General features: G+C 37.0%; 1 protein-coding gene and 1 long non-coding RNA gene across 3 annotated transcripts in view; both read left to right on the forward strand.

Annotated features, from left to right (window-relative positions):
- The window catches only part of si:dkey-237h12.3 (teneurin-3), a 269,612-nt gene extending 249,858 nt beyond the window's left edge, over positions 1-19,754 (forward strand). For both annotated transcript variants that reach the window (XM_022684019.2, XM_022684021.2), the window contains 9 exons: positions 4,988-5,142; positions 7,710-8,323; positions 9,210-9,476; positions 10,290-10,465; positions 10,574-10,809; positions 12,027-12,323; positions 13,067-14,678; positions 16,829-16,959; positions 17,760-19,754. In XM_022684019.2, the coding sequence (XP_022539740.2) occupies positions 4,988-5,142; positions 7,710-8,323; positions 9,210-9,476; positions 10,290-10,465; positions 10,574-10,809; positions 12,027-12,323; positions 13,067-14,678; positions 16,829-16,959; positions 17,760-18,512 (4,241 nt within the window). In that variant the 3' untranslated portion in view covers positions 18,513-19,754. The remainder of the gene's footprint in view (positions 1-4,987; positions 5,143-7,709; positions 8,324-9,209; positions 9,477-10,289; positions 10,466-10,573; positions 10,810-12,026; positions 12,324-13,066; positions 14,679-16,828; positions 16,960-17,759) is intronic.
- A 4,689-nt stretch (positions 19,755-24,443) lies between these two features.
- On the forward strand, positions 24,444-25,162 carry LOC125804800 (uncharacterized). Its single transcript, XR_007440977.1, has 2 exons — positions 24,444-24,954; positions 25,073-25,162. It is a non-coding gene; the product is annotated as an uncharacterized LOC125804800 (long non-coding RNA).
- Positions 25,163-27,326: the final 2,164 nt, after the last annotated feature.

Raw genomic sequence — 27,326 nt, forward strand, 5'->3', positions numbered from 1 at the left:
TGCCAGATTTCTCAGCATGGAGTTGTAGAGGTTCCTAATGGAGTCCTGTGATAATCCATCCCATGCAGATCCAATATATTTACACAGTTCCTGCGGTAGGAGAGGAGTGTTGATCCCACACATTTTTAATCAGGAATAGGTTCAGTATTGTGGCCGACCAAGGCATAGTGTCTGTATCTTCAAGAAAAGCTCTTAAGATGGCAGCAGTTCATGAACAAGCATTGTCCTGTTGAAAGTAAAAGTGCGCCAGAGTGTACATTCAGAAAAGGTAAGGTCACTGGATGTAGGACTTCATTAATATAACACCAAAGGTGATCTGGCATCATATCAAATTATACCTCACACTAGGGCTGCATGATATTGAAAAAAAAAATACATTGCAAATGTTTTTTTTTTTCTTTTTTTCGACAATATATGACGTGATATTAAACAATGCAGGGCCCATGACGTCACCAGCCCCACCCCCACCCACACGCTACTGTCTCGCATAAAGACTGATCAAGAGCTGAGTCAGCGCCGAGCTCTCAAAACCCAAGTAAAACAGCAAAACAACAGTAATCTGCCTTTTAATCAGGCATTTGAATTTGAATGGCTTTTTAAAAGGTAAATAAGAGAGTTTTTTCTGAGATTGAAAGCATGAATTCAGCTGTAACTGGAAATATCTGTGCTGGACTGAGTTGCACAGCTTTCAACACATGCCCACGTTTACAAGCACGGACCCAACCATGTGTAAGTAGGCCATGTGGTTATCTCGTGTTTACTCGTGCTCCCCTTCCCACTCGTGCTTCTCAGGCAGCAGCAGCCTGTCACTCACACAGACACAGAGACAACACTGTGTATCTACTTCTTGTGTCAAAAATCAGGACATTGCAACATGACGTGAGCAGAATTCATGTTTACCCAGACACAAAGCTACAGCAGCAGGATGATGTAAGACTGACCACATCTTATGTCATGTGACCTCTGGGCTAAATCATAATGAAGGTGAATCCTAACAGTGAATAAAGGGGATCCCACTCAAAGCCAGTAAACATTAGCAGACTTATTGATTCTGGATTCTGGAGGCCATTATAGATCAAATACAACACACACACACACACACACACACACACACACTCCTGCAGACTGCATTTCAGTGCTGGTTCTGATTAGATCAGATAAATTCTTGATGTATTCTTTTATATGCCCACACTCCAAATTCTCTTTAATTCAGATAAAAGAGAATACCCAAACACCGCTGTTACATAACTGTGCGGAGTTCCCGAAGTACTGAAGCCCTGAAGTACTGAGAACCCAAAAGTGCTGACAAAGTTTAAATCAAATTTCTTAATAAAACAGTTTACTTTTTATAGACACTTCCTGTAAATTAGATATAATCACAATTACTGTAATTGACCTGGATGTATGCTGCACCCACTAATTTTAAAAAGAAAAAAGAATTTGCATATACACAGGCCACACCTGCCTTTAAGTTGTCCACATTATATAACATTTACATATATTTACACAGAAAGATGTTACAGAAGCTTTTAATTAAATTGGCTATGTGCACAAATAACGTTACATGCAAGGAACAGTGCTGCAACATGGCTGGTTTAAAAAATACAGGCTTCCAGGAAAAGTCGCTACCGTTAGCCTAGCCTATATTGCGCTTTGTCTATATATATATATATATATATATATATATATATATATATATATATATATATATATATATATATATATATATACATACAATGATAAAATACACTATATACAGCACACAATATGTACAGATATTATAAACAGCACTCAATAAATCTAGTATTCAGCAATTTAAAGTTGCATCCGTTGCTTGCACAGATGTGCAAGTGCACACACACACAGACACACACATATAGCTTGTCTAGAGATTACTGTCGTAGTGTACCAGAATTCAGACGAACGCAGACGTATAAAACGGTATTTAATGGATAGAACTGATAAACTGGGGCATACAAGGCAAAACATACAGACAGACAGACAGACAGACAGAGAGATAGATAGATAGATAGATAGATAGATAGATAGATAGATAGATAGATAGATAGATAGATAGATAGATAGATAGATAGATAGATAGATAGATAGATAGATAGATAGATAGATAGATAGATAGATAGATAGATAGATAGATAGATAGATAGATAGATAGATAGATAGATAGATAGATAGATAGATAGATAGATAGATAGATAGATAGATAGATAGATAGATAGATAGATAGATAGATAGATAGATAGATAGATAGATAGATAGATAGATAGATAGATAGATAGATAGATAGATAGATAGATAGATAGATAGATAGATAGATAGATAGATAGATAGATAGATAGATAGATAGATAGATAGATAGATAGATAGATAGATAGATAGATAGATAGATAGATAGATAGATAGATAGATAGATAGATAGATAGATAGATAGATAGATAGATAGATAGATAGATAGATAGATAGATAGATAGATAGATAGATAGATAGATAGATAGATAGATAGATAGATAGATAGATAGATAGATAGATAGATAGATAGATAGATAGATAGATAGATAGATAGATAGATAGATAGATAGATAGATAGATAGATAGATAGATAGATAGATAGATAGATAGATAGATAGATAGATAGATAGATAGATAGATAGATAGATAGATAGATAGATAGATAGATAGATAGATAGATAGATAGATAGATACTTAATTTATCCCGAAGGAAATGTAGGCAAATTGATCCCACCGTAGTGGGGTACACAGTCCAGGGTCAAACACAGGCAGAGCAATAATACAGGGCATGCAAAAATTGGAGTCAGGGTACACAGAAAAATAGTAATACACGTAAAAACAAACCAGAGATCAATGAAAGGCGTTGTAAAGTAAGACGGACCAAACAATACTCAGCAAGGAAGCAAACTCTGAACCGGCTTTTACTTCCGAATTACTTCCTGGAAGTGTCACATGATCGCCAGAGTCTCTGAGTGGTGTGCTCTGGGTATTGTAGTCTTGTGGTGCTGAATCGCAGATAGAGTTGAGTGTGGGGGAAACGAAAGCGCTTACAGCGCCAGGCATGACAATTACTATAAGTATTGACAATAATGTAGGACTCTCTGAAACAGATAAACAAAACATAAACCTGTTGGCACTATGCCTAATTGGAGTTGAAGGTATGAGGTGATCATCCAACATCCTGAGCTTATGTTGACCTTATATCTCTTATATTGTAACTCACAGAAATGGACCAAAAAGGAAGTAGAAAGTCTTCTCTGGACAGTAGAGGCAGCAGTTACTCCAACAAAACAAGATAAACTAAAACAAGATTTTTAATACCCTTGATTTCAAGCAGGTATCTTTTAGCGCAACTTACTGGTTGTTTGAAAGCTTTCGGAATATATTCACTTTCCCAATACCGCTACTCTTTATGTGTAAAAACATTCTCAGTGAACTCCAATTAAAATCAATTACATTAATAACCTTATGAATATTAATGATTTCCCCCTCAGCACCCACCTGACTGTCAAAATGGACACACTATTGCGAAAAGTCCTCATTTTTATCACAGATGAAGGCACTTTTCAGAGCTGGCCTCAGAAGTCATATGGGTTTGCATTCTACAGAGCAGCAGAACGTATTGATTTTACGAATCCTGCAGCAAAAACACAGAGAATTTTAAATCGAGCTGGGCGGCCGAGGCAGTGCGTGGGATGCAGGTGCATTAGTGCACTTTGCTCAGGTGGGGATGGTCATCTTCTGCCAAAGCATCATTGCACTCCCAGTCACACTACTAGCAACACCCACATTTATCATTAGCATAGTGTAATATGAGGTATTTAATGCTTGGTCACGGTGGACAGCATGAAACAATGACAGATAGATAAATAAAACGAGAAGAAACACGTTGAAATGGCCGGATACATCATAGAAGAGGAGATATTAGTCCATAACCACACAGAATAAATACTCCTATACATCAGGATAGGGAATATTAGTCAATAAATACTTCAATAAATGCTCGTATACATTAGAATATGAGATATTAGTCCATAAACACCTCAATGAACACTAATATGCACTAGAATAGGAGATATTAGTCCATTAACACTCTCAATAAACACTCCTATACACTAGAATAGGAGATATTAGCCCTTCAAAACCCTAATAATGCTCCTGAACATTAGAATGTGAGATATTAGTCCATAAACACTCCAATAAACACTCATATAAACTAGAAGAGGAACTATTAGTCCATGAACACCTTAATAAACACTCATATACAATAGAATAGGAGATATTAGCCTGTAAACACATCAATAAACACTCCTGCATACTAGAATAGAAGATATCACTCCATTAGCACCACAATAAACACCTCATATACATTAAAACAGGATATAATAGTCCATAAACACCCTTAATAAACACTTATATACGCTATAATAGGATATATTCGTCCATAAACACCTCAATGAACACTCCTATACAATAGAATAGGAGTTATTAGCCTGTTAACACCACAATAAACACTTCTATACACTAGAATAGGAGATATCACTTCATAAAACACCACAATAAAAACTCCTATACATTAAAATATAATAAGATATATTAGTCTATAAACACCTTCCTATACACTATTATATGATATATTTGTCCATAAACACTTTAATAAACACTCCTATACCACCCAGGTAGAAAAAAAGGAAAGCAGAGGGAAGAACAAAATGAGAAAAGACTAGCAGAGATGGTCAGATACATCCTCCTGCACTTTTTCCTTGAGCAATAATTCAGCAGTGGAGGGCAGGATGTGAATAATTGAGCGTGATGCTTTCTGCAGTGACCTGAATAATGTGAAGCCAAACACGACACATGTACCCGCCTCCCACCAACCACCCCACCACTGCTTCACGCCAGTCTGAGGGCACAGCTGTCTGACCTGAGTGTCTCTTTGCATCTTTTTTGCTCTTTACAGGGATAGCTGTGGATAAAAACGGCCTGATCTACTTTGTGGACGGCACGGTGATTCGCAAGGTGGACCAGAACGGAGTCATTTCGACTTTGCTGGGGTCAAACGACCTTGCCTCGGCTAGACCACTCAATTGTGATGCAGTCATGGATATCCAGGAGGTACAAATGTTGGGATGTTCATACACACCCTCAGTAAATGCTCCTATACACTAGAATAGAACATATTTGTCTAAAAACACCCTCAATAAACACTCCTATACACTAGAATAGGATGTATTAATTCATAACAACTCAATAAACATTCCTATAGACTAGAATATAAGATATTAATTCCTAAACACCCTCAATAAACACAACTATACACTAGAATAGAAGATGTTAGTCCATAAACACCTAAATAAACACTCATATACACTAAAATAGGAGATATTTGTCCATAAACACCCTCAATAAATACTCCTATACACTAAAATAGAAAACAATAGTCTATAAACACCCTCAAAACACACTCCTATGCACTAAAATAGAAGATATTAGTTCATAAACACCTCAATAAATACTCCTATACACTTGAATAGAAGATATTAGTTCATAAACACCCTCAATAAACACTTCTATACACTAGAATAGAAGATATTAGTTCATACACATCCTAAATAAATACTCCTATACACTAAAATAGGAGATATTAGTCCATAAACACCCTAAATAAACACTCCTATATAATAAAATAGAAAAAAAAAATAGTCTATGAACACCCTCAATTAACACTCCTATACACTAGAATAGGAGATATTAGTTCATGTAAAACCCAATAAACATTTCTATACATTACAATATGAAATATTAGCTCACAAACACCTCAGTAACCACTCTTACACACTACAAAATAAAGATATGGAACATATAGGCAGCATATATGATCATCAGATCAAATCATGATAAACATATTAGATAAACGTATTAGATAGTGAGCGTTAAAGACCCTGAGCAGAGTTAGTGTGTTGGTGGGGTGGTGGGTATGAGTGGGTTAAAGTGTTTCTGCAGTAGGGAGTCTCTCTTCTGAACGTTATGTAACACAGACTGGCACATGTTTGTCCACAGAGCAAAGCTGAAGAGTAAACATGCCTCTGCCGACCTCATTCACAGCCAGTAGCACTTAACGAAAAAAATCAACAGCATATTCAAATATGTTTAATAGATTTGCCTGATTTGGCTTTACAGAAGTGGATAATTGATATTAACCTTTAGAAGAATAAAGTTACAGCTGTCGTTAGGCTGATATTTAAATGTAACCTATTTATAGTTAATGATCACGCATCACAGTGTTTAAGAACAGTGTAGTTACACATTAAAAATAAATGCAGTAATCATAAAACCAACAAGGATGTATTTACAGGTATGGAAGTATTACACTATAATAGTTGGATTATGTAAGTGTATGAGTATTAACCTCAGTTTTGACCCGTGTCTGATTTGCCTTAACTAGAAAAGCTGCACCAGATTATATGCGCTGTAGAATTATGAATAATACAGAAGGTTAATATAAAAATAGACTAGGTTCATTGTAATTAAATAGGTGTGTAATTATGCTTGGTTTCTGGGCTGTGGATTAATTTCAGTTGCTGTTTTTGTAAAAAATATTTTTAAGTTATTTTAGTTTGTAAATTATAATTCAAATCTATAATTCGAACTATAGTACTACCCTATACCATACCATATTAATATTAAATTAATATTACTAAACACTAATACTGTACTACAGGTGCATCTCAGAAAATTAGATTATCATTGAAAAGTTCATTTATTTTATTAATTCATTTTAAAATGTGAAACTCATATATTATTTAGATGTATTACACACAGAGTGATCTATTCTAAATGTTTATTTCTTTTATTGTTGATGATTATGGCTGATAGCCAATGACAAGCCAAACATCAGTGCCTCAGAAAATTAGAATATTATATAAGACCAATTGGTACTATTGGCCACGTGGGCAGTGTGCCAAGTCCCGCTGGAAAATGAAATTCACATCACCGTAAAAGTTGTCCATACTACACTGCACAATACTAATACTGTACTGTACTAATACTATGCAATACTATGCTATGCTATACTATACTAATACTGTACTATAATAATACTGATTGTAAAACTATTCAATACCATTCTAACACTACACTGCAAAATACTAATACTGTATTATACTTATACTATACTATGCTATGCTATGCTATACTATACTAATACTGTACTATAATAATACTGATTCTAAAACTATTCTAATACTACACTACACAATACTAATACCGTACTTTTAAAGTACTATACTACACTAATAATGTACTTACTGTACAATTCTAAAACTAGTCTATAGTTTAGTATTGTAGTCCATACGTATACTACACTGCACAATACTACTACGGTGCTATGCTAATATTATACAAATGTATAGGTAGCAAAGGTGTAATGATTTAATGGGTGCATAATAAAACTGTAAATCTGTTATTTTACTGTGCCATACTAATACTGTACTGTTTATACTATACTATATTGTACTAGTGATGTACTATTCCAACACGGTATACTATATTATTTTGTATTGTGTTAATAATATACTATACATTTATTTTAAGCTTGTTTCGAGGTTTCTTTGAGGTTTTTAATATATACTAATACATACCGATCCACTGATACTGTTAGTATCTATGTTTTTATGCCTCAGGTTTCGTTAGAGTGGCCAACAGATCTGGCGGTCAGTCCGCTGGATAACTCTGTGTTTGTATTGGACGGCAGTGTAGTTCTGAGGATTACTGAGGAGGGTCAAGTGAGCGTGGCCGCGGGGCGACCCCTGCACTGCCCCATGCCCGTCAGTGACCGGTCTGTGATGGATATTCAGCTGGCCACTCAGACTCATCTGGAGTCTCCGAGTGCCATCACGGTCTCGTTTAGCGGAGTCTTGCACATCGCCGAGACGGACGAGCGGAAGATGAGCCAGATTCGCAGCGTGGCTCCGGACGGCGAGATCACTCACCTGGCAGGGGTGCCGTCTGACTGCGACTGCAAAACTGATGTTAACTGTGACTGCTACCTGACCGGCGACGGCTTCGCTAAAGACGCGCGGCTCAGTGGACCGTCTTCTCTAGTGGCTGGGCCGGATGGAACGCTGTACGTGGCCGACTTGGGAAACATCCGGATCCGAAGCATCGGAACCAGTAGGGCACCGCTGAACACCCTGGGACTGTACGAGGTGGCGTCTACTGCGGAACAGGAGGTCTACATGTTCGACGTTAACGGAACGCACCAGCATACAGTCAGCCTAGTGACAGGAGACTACAGGTACCACGTTTCACCCCCTGACACAGAGAACACTATATACAACATTATTATAGTGTAAATATAGGAAAGAACAGCCCACTAATCGCTGTACCCTACATAGGGAGCACTATATAGAATGCAGATATACTTTAAGTATAGGGAACCCAAAAAGCCCCCTAGTCACTGTTCCCTACATAAGGAGCACTTTATAGAACACTGTTGTACTGTAAATATAGGCAATTGGAAACTCTCTATTCCCTACATAGGGAGTTTCTTTGATTTTAACAAAACCTCTGTAATATAATCAAAAGGAAGATGGATGATCACAAGCCATCAAACCAAACTGAACTGCTTGTATTTTTACACTAGGAGTGGCATAAAGTTATCCAAAAGCCGTGTGTAAGACTGGTGGAGGAGAACATGACAAGATGCATGAAACTGTGATTAAAAAAACAGGGTTATTCCACCAAATGTTGATTTCTGAACTCTTAAAACTTTTCTTTGCGTTATTTGAGGTCTGAAAGCTCTGCATCTTTTTTAATTATTTCTGCCGTTTTTCATTTTCTTCAAATAAATTCTCTAAATTACAATATTTTTATTTGGAATTTGGGAGAAATGTTGTCAGTAGTTTATAGAATAAAGCAACAATGTTCATTTTACTCAAACATAAACCTATAATTAGCAAAATAAGTGAAACATATTTAGAAACTGTGATCTTAATTAAAAGTGATCTTTTATTTTTTTCCAGAGCTGTATATAAAACCATTTCTGATCCTTATATTTATACGTATAATAACACTATTATCTACTATTCCATGTTAAAAATCAAAATCATTACATTCTGCTATTGACCATATTATTATTAGTATATTTCTGTTAATTGCAGTGTTTCTGAATTTTATAAAAGGTATAACTTCAGCTACAGTAATGAGGGAGACCTGACCGCTGTGACAGACTGCCATGGTAACACCCTCCGGATCCGCAGAGATGCCAGTCGGCAGCCGGTGCGGATCGTGGCGCCGGATAATCAGGTGGTGTGGCTGAGCATGGGCTCCAGCGGGGGGCTGAAGTCATTGGGCACTCAGGGCCGAGACCACGTGCTGCTCACGTACCATGGCAACAGCGGCCTACTGGCCACCAAGAGCATCGCCAACGGCTGGACCACCTTCTACGAGTGAGTCTGAAGACTAATTACAGATCTGAGCTGGAACTAATTCTCGTTAGTACAGAGCTTTATACAGCAGGTGTTTTAGAAGTGGGTTTTTGTTATTTTATTTTACAGCTCAGGAGTGATATTCTGTTTAGTGTGCACACAATTCCCTTTTTTTGCTTGCAGGTTTCACAATTGTGCTGATGAGAAGTTAATTTACACGCAAAAATGTTAAAACACGCTGGTTATTTTTTTCCCCTGTTATTTTTGCCCAAATTTTGACATTGATGTGACGTCATACATCAGTTGTAAAGTTGTGAAGAGGTAGAGTAAGAGGTATACAGTGAATTTCAGTAATATTCTAATCCATATTTATTAAGGAAAAAAATACTCGGTCAAAACATTAAGGTCAGTCAATATGAAAAAAATCAAGAATTTTGAAAGTGTCCTCAAGTGCATTTGCAAAGACCATGAACAACATTATGATGAAACTGGCTCTCATCAGGATCGCCCTAGGAAAGGAAGACCAATAGTTTGTTCCTCTGTTGCACAGGATAAGTTAATCGGATTTACCAGCATCAAAAAGTGCAAGTTAACAGCTCCACAGATAAGAGCCACCTAAATTTGGGTTTGTTCAACACTTTTACTTCAGTTTACTACATGATTCCTTATGTGTTCCTTTATAGTCTGAATGACTTCAGTATTCATTTACAATAGATGTAAAAATAAAATGAAATAAAAACATGAGTGAATGAGAAGGTGTGTCCAGAATTTTGACTGGTATATATAAGTGCACCATGTCACAGTAAATATATTCACATATGTTTTCCCTTTCAGCTACGACACTGAAGGAAAGCTGACCAACGTGACGTTTCCCACTGGAGTGGTGAGCAGCCTGGTCAGTGACGTGGGCTCCATCTCCACTGTGGAAACAGAAAGTTCAGAACGAGAAGAGCAGGCCACCATCAGCAGCAACCAGACTGCCATCCAGACTGTCCTAACTCTGCAGCAGGGTTAGCTTTTAAATCTACAACCAAACGCATTTTATAACTATAGTAATATAACTGTACGTACAAAATGATATAACTATAAATAACTATTATATAACTATTGTGTTATAGATCAGCTGAGGACCAGTTATGTGGAGCGTTATGACAACTCCCTCTGGATCCTGCAGGCCAGCGGGCTGAACACACACTTCCAGACTGAACCTCATATCCTGTGTGGAGCATCATCCCCTACAATGGCCAGAAGAAACATCACCCTGCCTGACGATGCAGGACAGAACCTGGTGGAGTGGCGCTTCAGGAAGGAACAGGCTCGATCAAAAGTTACAGTGTTTGGACGCAAACTAAGAGTGAGTTATAGTGCAGTGTTCATTAAGGGTGTTTGTGGAGTCTATAGGAGTGTTTATTGAGTGTTTATAGGCTAATATCTTCTATTCTAGTGTATTGAAGTGTTTATAGACTAATATATCATATTCTAGTGTATAGGTATGTTTACTGAGAATGTTTATACATTAATATGTCCTATTCTAGTGTGTAGGAGTGTTTTTTCAAGGGTTTTTTAGACTAATATCTTATATTCTAGTGTATAGCAGTGTTTATTCAGGGTGTTTATACATTAATCTATCATATTTTACTGATAGGAGTGTTTATTGAGGGTGTTTATGGACTAATATCTTAAATTGTAGTGTATATGAGTATTTATTAAGGGGTTACATGAACTATTATCTCCTATTCTAGTGTATATGTGTGTTTATTAAAGAGTTTATTGACTAATATCTCCTATTCTAGTGCATAGAAGTGTTTATTGAGGGTGTTTATGGACTTTTATCTCATACTATAGTGCATCAGAGTTTTAACTGAGGGTGTTAATGGACTAATATCTCCTATTCTAGTGTATAGGAGTTTTTATTAAGGGTGATTATGGACTAATATATAATATTCTAGTGTATAGGATTCTTTATTGAGGGTGTTTATAGACTATATAGGGTGTATGTGTGAGTGGTTATTAAGGGTGTTTATGGACTTATATATCATATTCTAGTATATAGGAGTGTTTATTGAGGGTGTTTATGGACTAATATCTCCTATTCTACTGTATAAGAGTGTTTATTGAGGGTGTTTATGTATTAATATATCCCATTCTGTACAGGAAGGCTACAGGGTGCTATATCTCATTAGTGTAGATTGTGCTGATTTGGAGGTTAAAGCTATAATACTTCATGTTCCTTAATACCTAATGTCAAAGATACCAACCTAATCATGCAGAATACAAATCAGAGCGGCATTATTGTGCATCTGGCAAAGGTAATGATTCATTGCATTAAGGTGTGATTGCTAAATCTATGAAACCAATCGTAAGGCTGGAGACAAATTAAGATTTCATGCACTCATTCCTGAATGTCCGATGAAGTTCAGACTGAATGCTATTAACCTCGCTGTTCATCTTCTCATAAATAATACAAATTGAACATAATGGTTTTGAAACACGGCCAGCAACCAATTTTCCGGTGTCTGATTTGACAGAAATAAGGCTCCTCTCTTTCATCTTCTGCACCTGCTCTTACAGGTGAATGGCCGCAACATCCTATCCGTTGATTATGACCGTACCCTGAGGACCGAGCGTATCTATGATGACCACCGTAAGTTCCTGCTGAAGATTGGATATGACACAGCTGGTCAGCCTGCCCTGTGGATGCCCAGCAGCAAGCTGCTGCCAGTCAACCTTACCCGCCGGAGCAATGGGCAGCTGAGCGCTATCCAGTGGGGGGCGGTGTCCGAGCGGCTGGAACACGACGAGCAGGGTCGCGTACGATCCAGAGTGTTCCCAGATGGGAAGACATGGAGCTACACTTACCTGGAGAAGGTCAGCGTTTAGCATAAAGATACCTGTTACAAATAATTAACACGCATTGGTGTAAATCAGCTGTTCTGGCTTCTTAGGGATTTTTAGTACAATATACTCCTCATCATAGAAATAGTTGCACCAAGAAACCAATACCTTTGAGAAGAAACAAAAAAGCCTGAAGCCAGAAGATTAAAACTTTAGACTGATGTGAGGATCTCTTGGTCAAATTCATTAAACTACACATACAGAAGTAGTGTGTAACACATCTTTAGCGGTGCAAGAAATTCCACATAGACTTGTAGAGGTTCCTAATGGAGTCCTGTGATATTCCATACCATACAGCTCTAATATTCTCACACTTTCTACAGATTTAGTGACAGGGATGGATTGTTCATTGCATATACAATAGCATCACACACACCTGCACATTATCTGAGTCTGCACGGCAAGCTCTTCAGATGGCAGCAGTATGTGGATGAGCGTTGTCCTGTTGGAATAGTGCAATGTAGTGTGAATTTTGGCGCTGTCCAAGGTACCTCCACACACCCACATTTGTTGGTCATCTTTATCAAGACAAAAGCAGAACTTAATGACAGCCTTGCATGACTACCCACCAAGTTTCCTTTCTATTGGTTGATTCCATCTGGGTGCAACTCTTTCTTTGACAATAGGGGTATACAATATAATGTACTGTATTTTTATAAATTGTGACTCATATATCATTAAACCTTACCAAAACTACGTCTTTTTTTTTGTTCCAGTCCATGGTGCTGATCCTGGCCAGTCAGCGTCAGTACACCTTCGAATACAACTCTGACGGTGGGCTTTCTGCGGTCACCATGCCCAGTGTTGCCCGTTACACCATGGAGACGGTCCGATCAATAACCTACTACCGCAACCTTTACCATTCGCCAGAAAGCAACGCGTCAGTTGCCGTAGATTACAGCGAGGATGGCAGGCTAATCCGAGTTTTACAGACTGGCACCGGGCGAAGGGTGCTTTACCGCTACCGTTGGCACAACAAGCTGGCAGAAGTATTGTACGACAGCACTCGGGTCAGCTTCACCTACGACGAGACGGCAGGAGTGCTGAAGACAGTCAACCTGCAGAGTGAAGGCTTCATCTGCACCATCAGGTACAGACAGCTCGGCCCCCTGGTGGACAGGCAGATTTATCGCTTCAGTGAGGATGGCATGGTCAGTGCTCGCTTTGACTACGCCTACGATGGGAGTTTGCGAGTCACCAGCATACAGGGTGTCATCAATGAGACACCTCTACCCATTGACCTCTATCAGTACGATGACATCTCAGGTAAAGTGGAACAGTTTGGCAAGTTTGGAGTCATTTACTACGACATCAACCAGATCATATCAACTTCGGTTATGACCTACACCAAGCACTTTGACGGGCACGGGCGCATCCAGGAAATCCAGTACGAGCTTTTCCGCACTTTACTCTTCTGGATTACAGTGCAGTATGACGACATGGGCAGGGTGACGTTCAGAGAGATGAAAATCGGGCCGTTCGCCAATGCCACCAAGTACGGCTATGAGTATGACGTGGACGGCCAGCTTCAGGCCGTCTACTTGAATGATAAGATGACCTGGCGCTACAGCTACGACTTGAACGGAAACATCCACCTGCTAAGTCCCGCTAGCAACGCCCGGATACTTCCCTTGCGCTATGATCTGCGGGATCGCATCACCAGACTGGGCGACCTTCAGTACGAGTTGGACGAAGACGGCTTCCTGCGACAGCGAGGAGCCGAGGTCTTCCAGTACAACTCCAACGGACAGCTTGAGCGCATCTACAGCAAAGCCAGCGGCTGGACAGTCCAGCACCGCTACGATGGCTTAGGAAGGAGGGTTTCCACCAAGTCCAGCCTTGGTCAGCACCTGCAGTATTTTTACGCGGATCTAAGCCACCCAAGCCGGATCACTCACGTATATAACCACTCCAGCTCGGACATCACGTCCCTGTACTACGACTTGCAGGGACATCTGTTTGCCATGGAGATTAGCAGCGGTGCCGAGTTCTACATAGCTTGTGATAATACAGGAACCCCATTGTCGGTTTTTGGCAGTGACGGAGCTCTTCTGAAGCAGGTTCATTACACAGCGTACGGGGAAATCTACTCCGACACTAACCCTGATCTCCAGCTGGTCCTGGGCTTCCAGGGAGGCCTCTTTGACCCGCTATCTAAACTGGTGCATTTTGGGACGCGGGATTATGATATTATGTCGGGTCGCTGGACTGCTCCCGATGTTACCGTGTGGGAGAGGATGAACAAAGACCCCGCCCCCTTTAATCTCTACATATTCCGCAATAATGACCCCATCAGCAAAGTGCAGGACGTGAGAGAGTATATCACAGGTAAACTAATCTCTGATGGAACATTACTTGAGGGTATTGTTATTAATGTACCTGTTTTTTCTGGTTAAGTCGGGCCGCAGTTTTTGAAATATCTACACTATATCATTTCAGCTTTGATCTGTGCATCAAATTGATAATATGAGCTTGTATGCAACTTTTGCAACAAGTTAGCAACCAAGACCTAAAACATAGCAGCTCTTAGGAACGGCTAATTTGCTAAACCTTAGCAACAGCCTCCAACAACTTAAGTTATATAGGAGCCATACAATAGCAGCATCTATGAACCCCATAATAATCAACACATATAACATAGCAACCAATAAGGAACACTTTAGAAACCAACAGCTACAGTATACCATAGTTACTAGGGGTGGGCGATATGGCCATAAAATAATATCACAATATTTTATGGTATTTTTCGCGATATACCAATACTCTTGGCAATATGACAAAACACTTTTTAAAAAGTTATTTCAAAAATACACTATACACTGCAAGAACATACAAATATTTTATTATTACATACAATATAATACTGCACAACCCTAAGTGAGATATTAAAAAATACAAGAACTTTATCAGATTTGTAACAGAAGTAAAAGATCCAGAATGTCATGATAATAATAATGATAATAATAATAATACACTCCAAATATCTCCATATATCCAGGATTAAAGTAAAATAAATGATACTGGACAGATATAATCTATCTCTAGTAGATATATAATGGGAAATGGGATGGGTGATACGGCTCAATATTTCAGGGTATAATATCGTTCACGATATTTAAAAATTTTGACAATATTATCGTGTATGATACGATATGGCACACTCCTAATAGCCACACTTCAATAACCACCTAATCAAGCCCTTAGCAACAGCATAGTAATGCTTTGGCCAGTGCTTAGCAATGGTTTGGCAACACCAAAGCAACGCCTTTGAAGTAACCACCTAACAATGCCAGCAATGACTAAACCTCAGCAAGTATATACATCTTAGCAACCATCTAGTAACACCTTAGTAATAAACCAATACCAAGTTACCACCTAACAATGCCTTAACATCCAGCTAGCATCACCTTACAGCAACCATCAGCTATACCACAGCAACATTCCAAAACCCTCCTTTCAACATGGTAATAATGAACCAATTAGGATAGCTATTAACCAAATAGTAATGTGTTAATACACAGCTAGCAGTACCTTAGCAACCAATCACTATACTACAGCAACATCGTAGCAACCACCTAACACCATCGTAACAGCAAACCTGTGTTACAGCAACACTGCTGAGCTGAAATTTCACTCAAACCCAGCTAATGAACACTATGTGAAAAAAATGGTATGGCACACGTTTTAAGAACATTCCTGGAATATCATTTCTGTAATTTTACAGGCTATAATATTTTCATGACATATTGCTAAACGTTCTTCTAATGTTCTCAGGTAGCTGGGACGTTTTTATAGGAACTAAACTCTCTAGATAATACATGCCCTGTTTATTTGAATAAGAGTTATGAACAACTTTTGGACCAAAGGAGTTTCAGTCTGTGATTTTTAAACAACAGTTTGGAGAAGAAACGTGCCAACTCATTATCTAGGCAAACGCTGTTCGTCACTGCAAGAAGGACACTTTGATGAAGATGAAGCTGAGTGCTGAAAATCAATAAACCCTAAAAATTAATATACTCAGAGCAGTAGAGGTGCCATCTGTCATCACTAAACCACTGCAGAGGGTTTAATTGCATACCTACACCTACATGACTAAAAAAATAATTATGGGACAGGAACTAGTATTGTGTCCCATGACATTTGTCATCTCCCACAAAAGCTAAGGAAAGCTGCACTGACCTTTGTGAGGATGTGTGGGGGGAGGGTGGGGGAGTCTTCTGCATTGAATGTTGATGTGATTTCTGCCAGAGCCACTTGACACAGACAATTCTAGCCAGACACCACCGGTCACCATCATTACCACCCACTGCACTTCACTGTCCACTACTGTCCATTGTGGGTGGTAATATTAGCCTTTTATGGTGTATTAATGGCACATATGTGATATATATTAATGTGATATTAACAATTTTACCCACTACTGTTCTCACTAAAAATTACTTTTTTCTAAAGGTGTATTATCATTGTGTTTCCTACAGATGTGAACTGCTGGCTGGTCACATTTGGGTTCCATCTCCACAACAGCATTCCCGGCTTCCCGGTGCCGAACTCTGGGATGACACAACCCTTTTACGAACTGACCAAGAGTGATGTCTGGGAAGATCTGCCGGTATTGGATTTTTTTTAAGGTTTTCCACTAAATAGGTATATCTGAAACTGTCCCTCAATTTCTGACACTCATCGTCAGTGTGTAGTCATTCCCCGGGCTACTTTAGGTAAACCAGATAAATAGATCATATGTTATGATTTATGATGGCCTCGATGTTGTAGACTGTAAGAGCAAGCATCATTTTCTGAGCTGCTAACTCTGTGTTGGCTGGGTGCCTTTTATTCCTCATCTAATATTTTTGTTCAATTAAATCAAATAGAAAACTAAATACAAACCAGTTTTATTCATTTTATTTATGTGAGCATAGAAATTCAAAGTAGAATTATTGTGCAAAGAAACAGATATAACAAAAAACATCAAGTTTAAGCAACTAACTTAAAGTTTTAAGTGTAAATAACTCTTTTAAAGGCAACCCGTTTCCTCAAACTATTTACTTTTACTTACATTAATTACAATTACTTACAAATTCAAAATAAGATCAAATTTAATCATATAGTAGTAGCATCTATACACATGCTCTTATATTGTTCTACATATAAATTAGATATTGTACATTGAAAAAAGTAGCTGAATTGGTTCATCATTTGTCACTGAGATGTTTTTTAAAAAAAAAGGTATGTCTACAGGTTTTCTAAAAAGTGGTCAGTAAAATATCAGTAGAATGCTGCTTTGTTTTAATCAGTTTTATGTGAAACAATAACGTAAGAAGACCCGTTCCTGCATGCGCATGTAGGACCTGCTGGGGGTTAATCCTCAGAGTTCCTCTTGTTTGGGCTCTGACCTAGAATTTTCTTTTTCAGGTCAGTTTTGCAATCCAGCAGCAGGTCATCCGGCAGGCCAAAGCCTTCCTGGCTTTTGAACGGATGCCACCGGCCCAGTTGAGCCAGACCCGGAGGCAGGACAAACCGTGGCTGTGGTTCGCCTCCAGCGACTCCCTCATTGGCCGAGGCGTGATGCTCGCCATCTACAGGGGAACCGTGGTCACGCGGGCCCTCAGCATAGCCAACGAAGACTGCGTGAAAGTGGCTAACATCCTCAACGGCGCCCTCTACCTGAAGGACCTGCACTTTATTTTTGAGGGGCGGGATACGCACTACTTCATTAAGACGGGAGCGCCGGAAGCGGACCTGGCAGCTCTGCGTCTGACGACGGGCCAGAAGGAGCTGGAGAACGGAGTTAACGTGAGCGTGTCTCAGTCCACGGCCGTGCTGGCGGGTCGGACGCGGCGCTTTGCGGACGTGGAGCTGAGGCGGGGGTCTCTCGCACTGCATATACGCTATGGAGCCTCTCTGGATGAGGAGCGGGTGCGTGTGCTGGAGTTAGCGCGGCAGAGGGCGCTGGCGGGCGCTTGGGCTCGGGAGCTCCAGCGCGTGAAGGACGGAGAGGTCGGTATTAGATTGTGGACGGAGGGCGAGAAGAGGCAGCTGCTCAGCGGAGGACGAGTTCAGGGATACGATGGATATTACGTCCTTTCGGTGGAACAGTACCCGGAACTCGCAGATAACGTGAACAACATTCATTTCCTCCGACAGAACGAGATCGGAAAGAGATAGCAGAAAAGCGAATCGAATATATATATATACAACAGTCAGGCATAACATTATGACCATCTCCTTTTTGTTTTCAAACTTATTATACATATTTTTTTCAGCTCCACTAATTATATAGAACACTTTGTAGTTCTATAATTAGAACTGTGAGGTTCTGGGCATTGAAGAACAGGAACAATAATAAAGTATACAGATACAGTCTGCAACTATAGAACTACAAAGTGCTGTGCTGAAAAGATGGATAATAGGCGTAAAAGTAAGAAGGTGGTTGTAATGTTAAGCTTGATTAATATATATATATATATATATATATATATATATATATATAAATTTCTGTAAAAAAAAAAAAACAAGTTAAAACAACGCTGTGCGTTGTGGAATGTTAGTGTGTTAAAAACCTATTTAAATTTTAAAGCCTTATCAAGGCCAAAACTGTTGAGCACAATGACGAATTGTGAACTCTCTCTGAGTCTAAGAACAGGCCAGGATTCTAAAAATGTTAATACATTTATCTGACTATTTATTAAATATTCATTTTATCAAGCACCCTTAAAATATCTGCTGAAAGAGATGAATAATTTAATAGATCTGAGAAAAAAATATATAAAGAAAATGTTTACATATGCATACCTCTGCACCACTTAAAAAGAAGACCACAAATTATTATTATTATATTATAAAGTCTTATCATATTTATTTATACATTTAATTTATCAACATTGTTTCTGTTCATTGTGTTTTTATTTTTGTTTTAGACTCAGTAAGTGTTTTTCCTCAGTGTGTTACTGTACTGTATACTGTAATGTGCAGATTTATATTGGGGGAAATGCTGGACCCCTGCTTTCAGAACAGATGGTTTTGTTTAGTTTTCTGTTTGTTAGTTAGGTCATTTGTTTATTTATTTATGCATTTGTTTGTTTGTTTGTTTGTTTGTTTTATTTATTTAATTATTCTTCTACTCCCCCGCATTTTCCTACCAAATCACATTTGAAAGTGAAACTGATCAGATGCTATCGTGGTACAAATTTTGTGGTATAGCAAATGAATAATATATACATTACAAATAAGAGTAAAGAAACAGCACAGCACAATAAACCTGTATATGTATTTATGTAAATGAGTGTTTACCTGCTTTTTTTATTAAAATATTTAACTGCTGATTTGGTTATAGCCCCTGATGGAGAACAACTGAAGTTTTGTTTATACTTAACCAATAAAAACTAAAATAAACACCACCGTTTTTTTTTTTTGTTTTGTTTTTTTTCTCCAAATTGTAAAATTGTGGCTCTTTAAAAAAAACTTTTTTGTCTCTTTAAAAAAAACAAAAAAAAAAAAAAAACATTTTTTACATTACATGACTTCCTTAATGATTGCCATTCTGTAGGTGTAATATATATATATCACTATAGTGGGAATTTGTAATGATATAAAACTTATTGTTTGTTTTCACACATTTATAATTCATGGGTTCAATTATATTATATGTAATTTAAATTCAAAACTGCATTGTTACAAATTTATAAAATATGTTTTTTGGATTATGTTCATGTAATACCAATATAAAGACAAGACACGGCAAGGTGAATTTGTCACTGTTTCCCATATATAAGCTTAACAGTGTTCCGAATTGCATTCAGCAGTTTTAGATGCTCAGGAGTCCCAGATTGTATTGAATTTTAAATTGCACAAATATTAATAATTTCCAACCTCTCTTTACCGTTTGAATTATTATTATACACCTCAATTATTATCTACATCAAATTATTATACATCATATTTAATTTTTTGCGCATCATAAGGAATTTTTCTAAATCAGTCAGTGGACTTTATATATATATATATATATATATATATATATATATATATATATATATATATATATATATATATTGTATCATACTACAAAATAGTGTATAAAAACAATTATAGTGCATTATACTGAAATATGCTACATGACACTTATGAAAGTGCACTATGATGTAGTGCATTACAGTTCAGGCGTATGATGAAATAAATCTGCTGTAGTTTATTCATGGCTGTGTATCAGAGCGGGTGTAACAGCGCGGTGCTTTGAAGTGAGATGAGACGGGATTTGAGACAGCAGAATTAACTCTCAGACCTGGGCAAGTTTCGTCTTAATCCCGCCAAGAAAATCTCCTCCAAACCCGGCCTCTTTCATCTGAACTACAGGGGGAGGGGCTTCAGAAACACCCCGCCCCAAAATACAGAACTAATACTAATCTTTGGGGTCATTTTGACCCCATTCTATGTTTAAAGTCTCGGAAAAAATTGTTGATATTAGTTTTGTGATTCATATTTATTGTCTTTTCTTAATTTGATGAAGACAATACGTAAAAAATAAAATGTTTCAAATGTTTTAATTTCAATATCTGTTTTAGTAAGGCTGTTTTACTGGCATAAAACATAAAAAAATATATAAAATTTGTACACATATTTGTGTGGTAATAATGCTGAGATCAGTATGACATTCAGTTTTTATAATCTTTCTCTAAATGTAACTTCACTTTAAGCCCTGACCTAACAACGCAATGCTTATAATACTTATATAATACTATTATAACATTATAATAATGCCAGAACCACTGATAATTCACTAAATAAATATAAAGAAACTGGCGAATAAACTTTGCTAACAAGTTTATTTAAATGTAACCATACAAATTTTCTGGAGGTTTAAATTGCTGGGATCATATTGATCCAGAGAACAAGGGATGTTACTAAATTTGAGAATAGTAGGAGGGTTAACTCTTAAAAAGAGGAAGGTAACACTTTCTTTGAATGTCATCTCTATAAGACTCTATAAACATACTTATAATGCATTCATAAGGCATTATAAACATGGCTATACATATTTATAAAAATGTATAAATCATTATAGCAATGTTTATCATGCATCATGAACTGTGATTATAATGCATTAGTAGCTGTGTTTATAACATGTTATACATCAATACCAAGAAACTCAGTCCCAGCTTGCAGACTTTATCATGACTAAACAAGCTTCCAACTTATAAAGTTGGAATATACCCTAAATAATCCTATAAATATATTTTTAACCACTAATAATTATTCTTGTATTAAATATAATATTAATTATAGTCAATTATAATGTATTATAACAGGTATTTGTGCACTCTAAGTAAAGTGCCAGACTTTCATTGTAGGACTAGATTATTAATGATAGAGATATACTATTTTAACATGGATATCATAAGCATAGCTTATAATGTATTATAAACATTTATAGCCATGTTTATAATGCCTTATGAATGCATTATAATATGTTATGAATGGTGTTATAGCGTCTAATAAAGATGACATTCATAGAAAGTGTTACCAAGAGGAATATCATTATAACACACTTAACATAATACACACAGAAAAAAACGCTATTAAACTTTATATAACACACTGCTTTTATACATTACTCTGTGTTAAACTGCATTTATATGATCTTATAGTCCATTATACTGCATTTATAGGACATATGTTATATATAGTGTATTATAGTGCATTTTTTAAGGTATAATGTATTATAGAGCATTATGCTACATTTAAAGGACATTGTAGGTCATTATAGGAAATGAGTTGTTAGTAAAACAGGGTGAATATGGAAGGATGGATGTAATTTCTGCAGATGTTTATTAATAATCAGAGCAGGATTCTCTGTGTTTACAGGATTGTAATGTGTGATTATATTCAGTGCTGTTGTTTAGGGATATTTGGAGCTGTGGAGGTTCAGGCTGAAGTCTGGATCACTCTGACACCTTCTGGCCAAGTGCTGGCACTGCCCGGCCCCAGCGCTGGCAGCAGACCGGCCCACAGGCATCAGTGTGGGTGCAGACAGACTGCAGCAGCCAGAACCAGTACTGACCAGCACCAGTCCAGTTCCAGCTCAGCACATACTGGGGGAAGTTTCTGCCAGTATAGTAGGCAAGCAGTAGAGCTGAGCTCCGACAAACAGTCCTCAGTAGCACTGTTATAATACTGAAAACATAAAAAAAACATTATTCTATACTTCTCTTTCATCTTTACTTAAAACATACATACAGCTCTGGAACAAAAATAAGAGACCACTTAAAAATGATGAGTTCCTTTGATTTGATCAAATTGAAAACCTCTGGAATATAATCAAGAGGAAGATGGATGATCACAAGCCATCAAACCAAGCTGAACTGCTTGATTTTTTGCACCAGGAGTAGCATAAAGTTATCCAAAAGCAGTGTGTAAGACTGGTGGAGGAGAACATGTTAATATGTATTAAAACTGTGATTAAAAACCAGGGTTATTCCACCAAATATTGATTCTGAGTTCTTAAAACTTTATGAATATGAACCTTTTTTCTTTGCATCATTTGGTCTAAATGACAATATTTTTATTTGGAATTAAGGAAAAATGTTGTCTGTTGTTTATAGAATAAAACAACATTTTTTTTTACCTATAAATAGCAAAATCAGAGAAACTGATTCAGAAACTGAATATTTATATATCTAAATATATTTATATATCTATATGTCTAAACCTCTATTTATTTATTTATTTTCATAATTTAATCATTTTAACAATTGCAATCACTTATTAAATCATATACTGGAATACTATCATACCACTTTTTATCCCTAATAAGTTTTTGTTATTATATATCTTTAAAACCGATATAAGTAAATGAACTCTTTTCTGATTGGCTACCTTGTAATGCGACTCAAAATGCAAATACAATGTTTTATTTAAAGATACAATTATGTATCTTTTGGGTTTTAGTCAGGGAACTAATATTATCAAGTTTAGTGAACTTACCATCCAATACAACTCACTAAAAAAGGAGTTGAACTTCAACCACAAAACTTCAAAATGTTTGTTGAGCCAATGAAAAAATTTGATTTTAACCAACTTTTATTATACTGTACACATGTCAATGCTCTTTATACAGTGTTGGTTAATTTCCCATAAGTCTCCTGGCACCATATATTTGCATATTGGGTGTGGCCTCCCCCTTACTTACCATCTTTGTGTTGTCTGTTTCCCAAAGTTACCTTATCCTGGGCATGCATTAAAATTGATTATGGTAGATATTTGCTGGGTCTCAGTGTTGGAGGTGCTAAGAACTAGTCTCCTTTATTCCTTTAAAAAATCAGTTGCTTCTGTGCTTGTCTGTCCTAAAAACGTTTCATGGCACACATTTTTAAAACCTTTTGAATCTTTTTGCGCATTTTGGTATGCACCAAATCTCAAGCAGCTGATCTGAGATCAAAATGTTTGGCCCCCAAATGTTTTTAAATGAGAAGTTGCATTGCTTTAATATTTATTGCTTATAATTGTTAAAAAAAAAAACATATTAGCAACTATGAAATGGGTGGACCTTAAAAAGAACTGCTAGGTTGCTGTTTGAACAGGTGAAGGTCCTGACTGCCCATCACATTTCACTGTGATGGGTGATGATTTGAACATCTCAAGATCAAATCTTTTTCTGAATCAAATCAATCTCTTTTCAATCTCTGAAAAGCTCCATTTTTGTCATCACATTCTGAGGGTCCTGCAGAAATAAAAATAAAACACATGAGAATTCTTTAGTTTAGCTAAAAGAAGATGTGTATATTAAATTCCAGTTCTCCAAGTAAACAAAATAAAATAAATACAAATATGAAAAGAAAATGTATGAGCTATTTTCACTATCAAAATGTTATATTTACTGTTTGTAAATTGCTTAAAAACCTAATTACACAGTAACATTTTCTTAAACTGCAACAGCTCTCAAACAAACTAAACCCCATAAAAAATAAAAAAAAAACTTTTAAAAAAGTTAGACACATCCCTTAAATATCACCATACAGGAAGTGTTGTGATGTCACCTCCTGCTATTTTGGAGGGAAACCTGTCAATAAAAGTCCCCCCAAACCAACACAATAATTTTCCCACTGAATGAAGACATGGATGACATCCACCACAGCAAACAGCCACGGGGGTCCTGGGGTAATTTTCTCTTTTATGGGGGGAGGGGTCCTCTGTGATTTTATTTCTGCCTGGAATTACCATAAATGTGTACTCTGAGAAAATTACAGGCAGAATTGCCCACTGTTTTTGCTCAACTCTGTGGTCCTCAGGTATTTTTTATTGCCGTCTGGATGCACATCTGAGTTTCGACACTTTGTGTTTAGTAAAATAGCCTTTTGTCTACTGCCATGCACGGTAATTACACTTTGGGCACACGATTCCACAGAGATCCACATAAACACAACAGCGAGTGGAATTGAAGGAGCTACCTAACATGATGTCATGTGACAGAGAAAGTCAAAAAACTCCTGGTCCTCCTGTTTTTTCAATGGCAGTCCGGATGCAAGAGTTTTATCACTGAGAAGAAGTATGAATAATTTTTCACAGATGTCCCCCTGAGAAACTAATCCCGTCCAGATAGGGCTTTAGATTTGTAAGTTAAAATAGTTTGTTGAAGCACATCTGAGCAAAGCTCTGATTGACAAAATACAGAATACTCAAACATGAATTATATTTCTTATAGTTTAAATTACTGTTTTCTTTTCTTGCAGGTTTTCCTCTCCTCATGATTGTGGTTCAGCTTTAAAGCACCAAAACTGCTTGCTTATTGAATTGATTAATAAAGATTATTTTAACCAACACGTGTCTGTGTATGTATCTAAAATGTCTCTTTTAAATCACAATGTTCATATTTGGATTTAGTGGGATTTTAATGATGGAAAGTTTGTGAAATTGATCTAGATAAAATAATTCCACGTGTCCTTAATCATGGCCTTACAAAGGTAGAGGCTGGTGAAGGGGTGCAGACAACTGTTGGGAGATCAAAAATTCTCAAAGCTGAAAAATGGATACTGGATGTAAAAATAAGCAGGTGGTCATAATGTTCTGCTTGATACGTGTTTAATGATGGCTTTATAAAAGAGCATGTAATGTGTGCATAACTCAATCCTGTCCTAAATTAAAATAAATGTAATTTGTAAAAGTTAGTGTCATGTGGAATGTAGCACACAATGGAACTGGAAGCAACTGAACCATCTCATAAATCCATGTACCTGGACAAGGTTGGATTCAACCTGACAGAGTGCAGTGTTCTAAATGTGTGATATGTGATTTCTGTGTTATAATAGCATGGTCTGGTGATACATTACTGTGCAGTAAAATCACCAGTGTCTTGCAGTCAGGCAGTAATGCTAAAACTGATTTGCTACTCAGGATTAGCTGCAGCCTTTTTAAAATATTGTCAAAAAATTGCCTTGAGAAAACTTTACAGCATTTACTGATGCTGTCTTTTTTACTGAGTCTTCAGGGTACCAGACAGACACGTTCACTGAAATATATTTAGTACATGAATTAAGAACTGAGTGAGGCACAGACACTGGCTGCTCATCCCATGTGGAGCTGTTTGTACAAATTGTCTTGAGAAATGCACCAAAGAGACCAAGGGGGAAAAAATGTATTTTGTAAGTTTAATTTTAAGCCAGTAAAATATTTTTGTATTTGAAATACAAAAAAAAAAAAAAGCATGTGTCTGTCCTGTTTTAAGAGGCCATACTAGACTTAACATTGACAGGCCCCACTGCAGCAGAGCAACCCCAAACCATCATACATGTGCATCAATTTAAAATAATTTGTTATATTTTCATCCATACAAAAAAAAAATAAAAAAAATAATGTAATTTCAAATAAAACCAAAAAATCTTTTCCAGACACTTTTTATTCAGCACTAAATGACTTGATCTGTCCACTGTATTCAGAAACAAAACAATAAAAACCATAAAGTAATATATATTTAGCAACAGGCTTTAAACATTGGATCAAGCTACAGCTGATGTGGTAAAACAATGGCAAGGCAGACCCCAGACAACACGAGCTTGTTGAAGCATAGAAGAGAATCCTGCATGATCTCCATTGAAGGACTGCCAATCTAGGGGAAATAAATAAAGACAGAAAATGTTTATAACAGTTCAGTATTATAAATGTGATTAAATGTTAATATGTAATGCTCTAATATATACAGCTTCTTTCTAAAGTCACTCGACATTCTTCTAAACAGTTGTATACAATTCCAAGATCAAAGGTTTTAATCGTCTGTGGTGGATGAAACACACTTGTCACACACTTGAGTTAATGCAGAAATATTTAAGGTAAAATATTACTGCAGTAAAAGTAGAAGTCTTCCATTTAGACCTTGGCTTGAGCAAAAGTACAACAGCATTTGGCTTCACATGTAGTTAAACAGATACTCCCACAACTTTACACTGAATACAAGAACTAAATACATTAACCCTCATAACAGTTAATTAATGAGTAAATAATAGAAGGGAAACTAACCATTTACTAACAAACTAACCTAATAAACTGACCCATTCTCTCCATACTTTCTCCAGGTTCTATTTTTTTATTGAGTTGAGTTCCTGTTAAAGGCTTTCCCTGCTTGCAAGGCCTGGGTTTGTTTGGTGTGTTTCTTAAACTTTCTTAACAAAAAAAAAAAAAAAAACTGTTCAAAAACCTAAATCTCAAACATTTACCTGGTAAACACACCCCATTACAGTTGCCTACAACTGTCTATATTCTGCTCATCAGGTCTGTGTCATTTAAGTACTTCATAAGGCTTTTTAGTTTAGCTATTGATTAGTTCCATTTTTTTAAGTAGAAAAACCTACCTGCAGAGATCTTGAGACACTCACAAACAGATGTTGGTGTTCCAATCAGTCCCTATATACTGTAGTGGAGTTTCCCCGCCTTTAGGAGTGGAACATACCATTCCTGAAAGTTGGGGCAGGGGGTATTATAGTATTGCCTTAT

The sequence above is a fragment of the Astyanax mexicanus genome, chromosome 10 (assembly GCF_023375975.1).
Source record: "Astyanax mexicanus isolate ESR-SI-001 chromosome 10, AstMex3_surface, whole genome shotgun sequence".
Classification (NCBI taxonomy): domain Eukaryota; kingdom Metazoa; phylum Chordata; class Actinopteri; order Characiformes; family Acestrorhamphidae; genus Astyanax; species Astyanax mexicanus.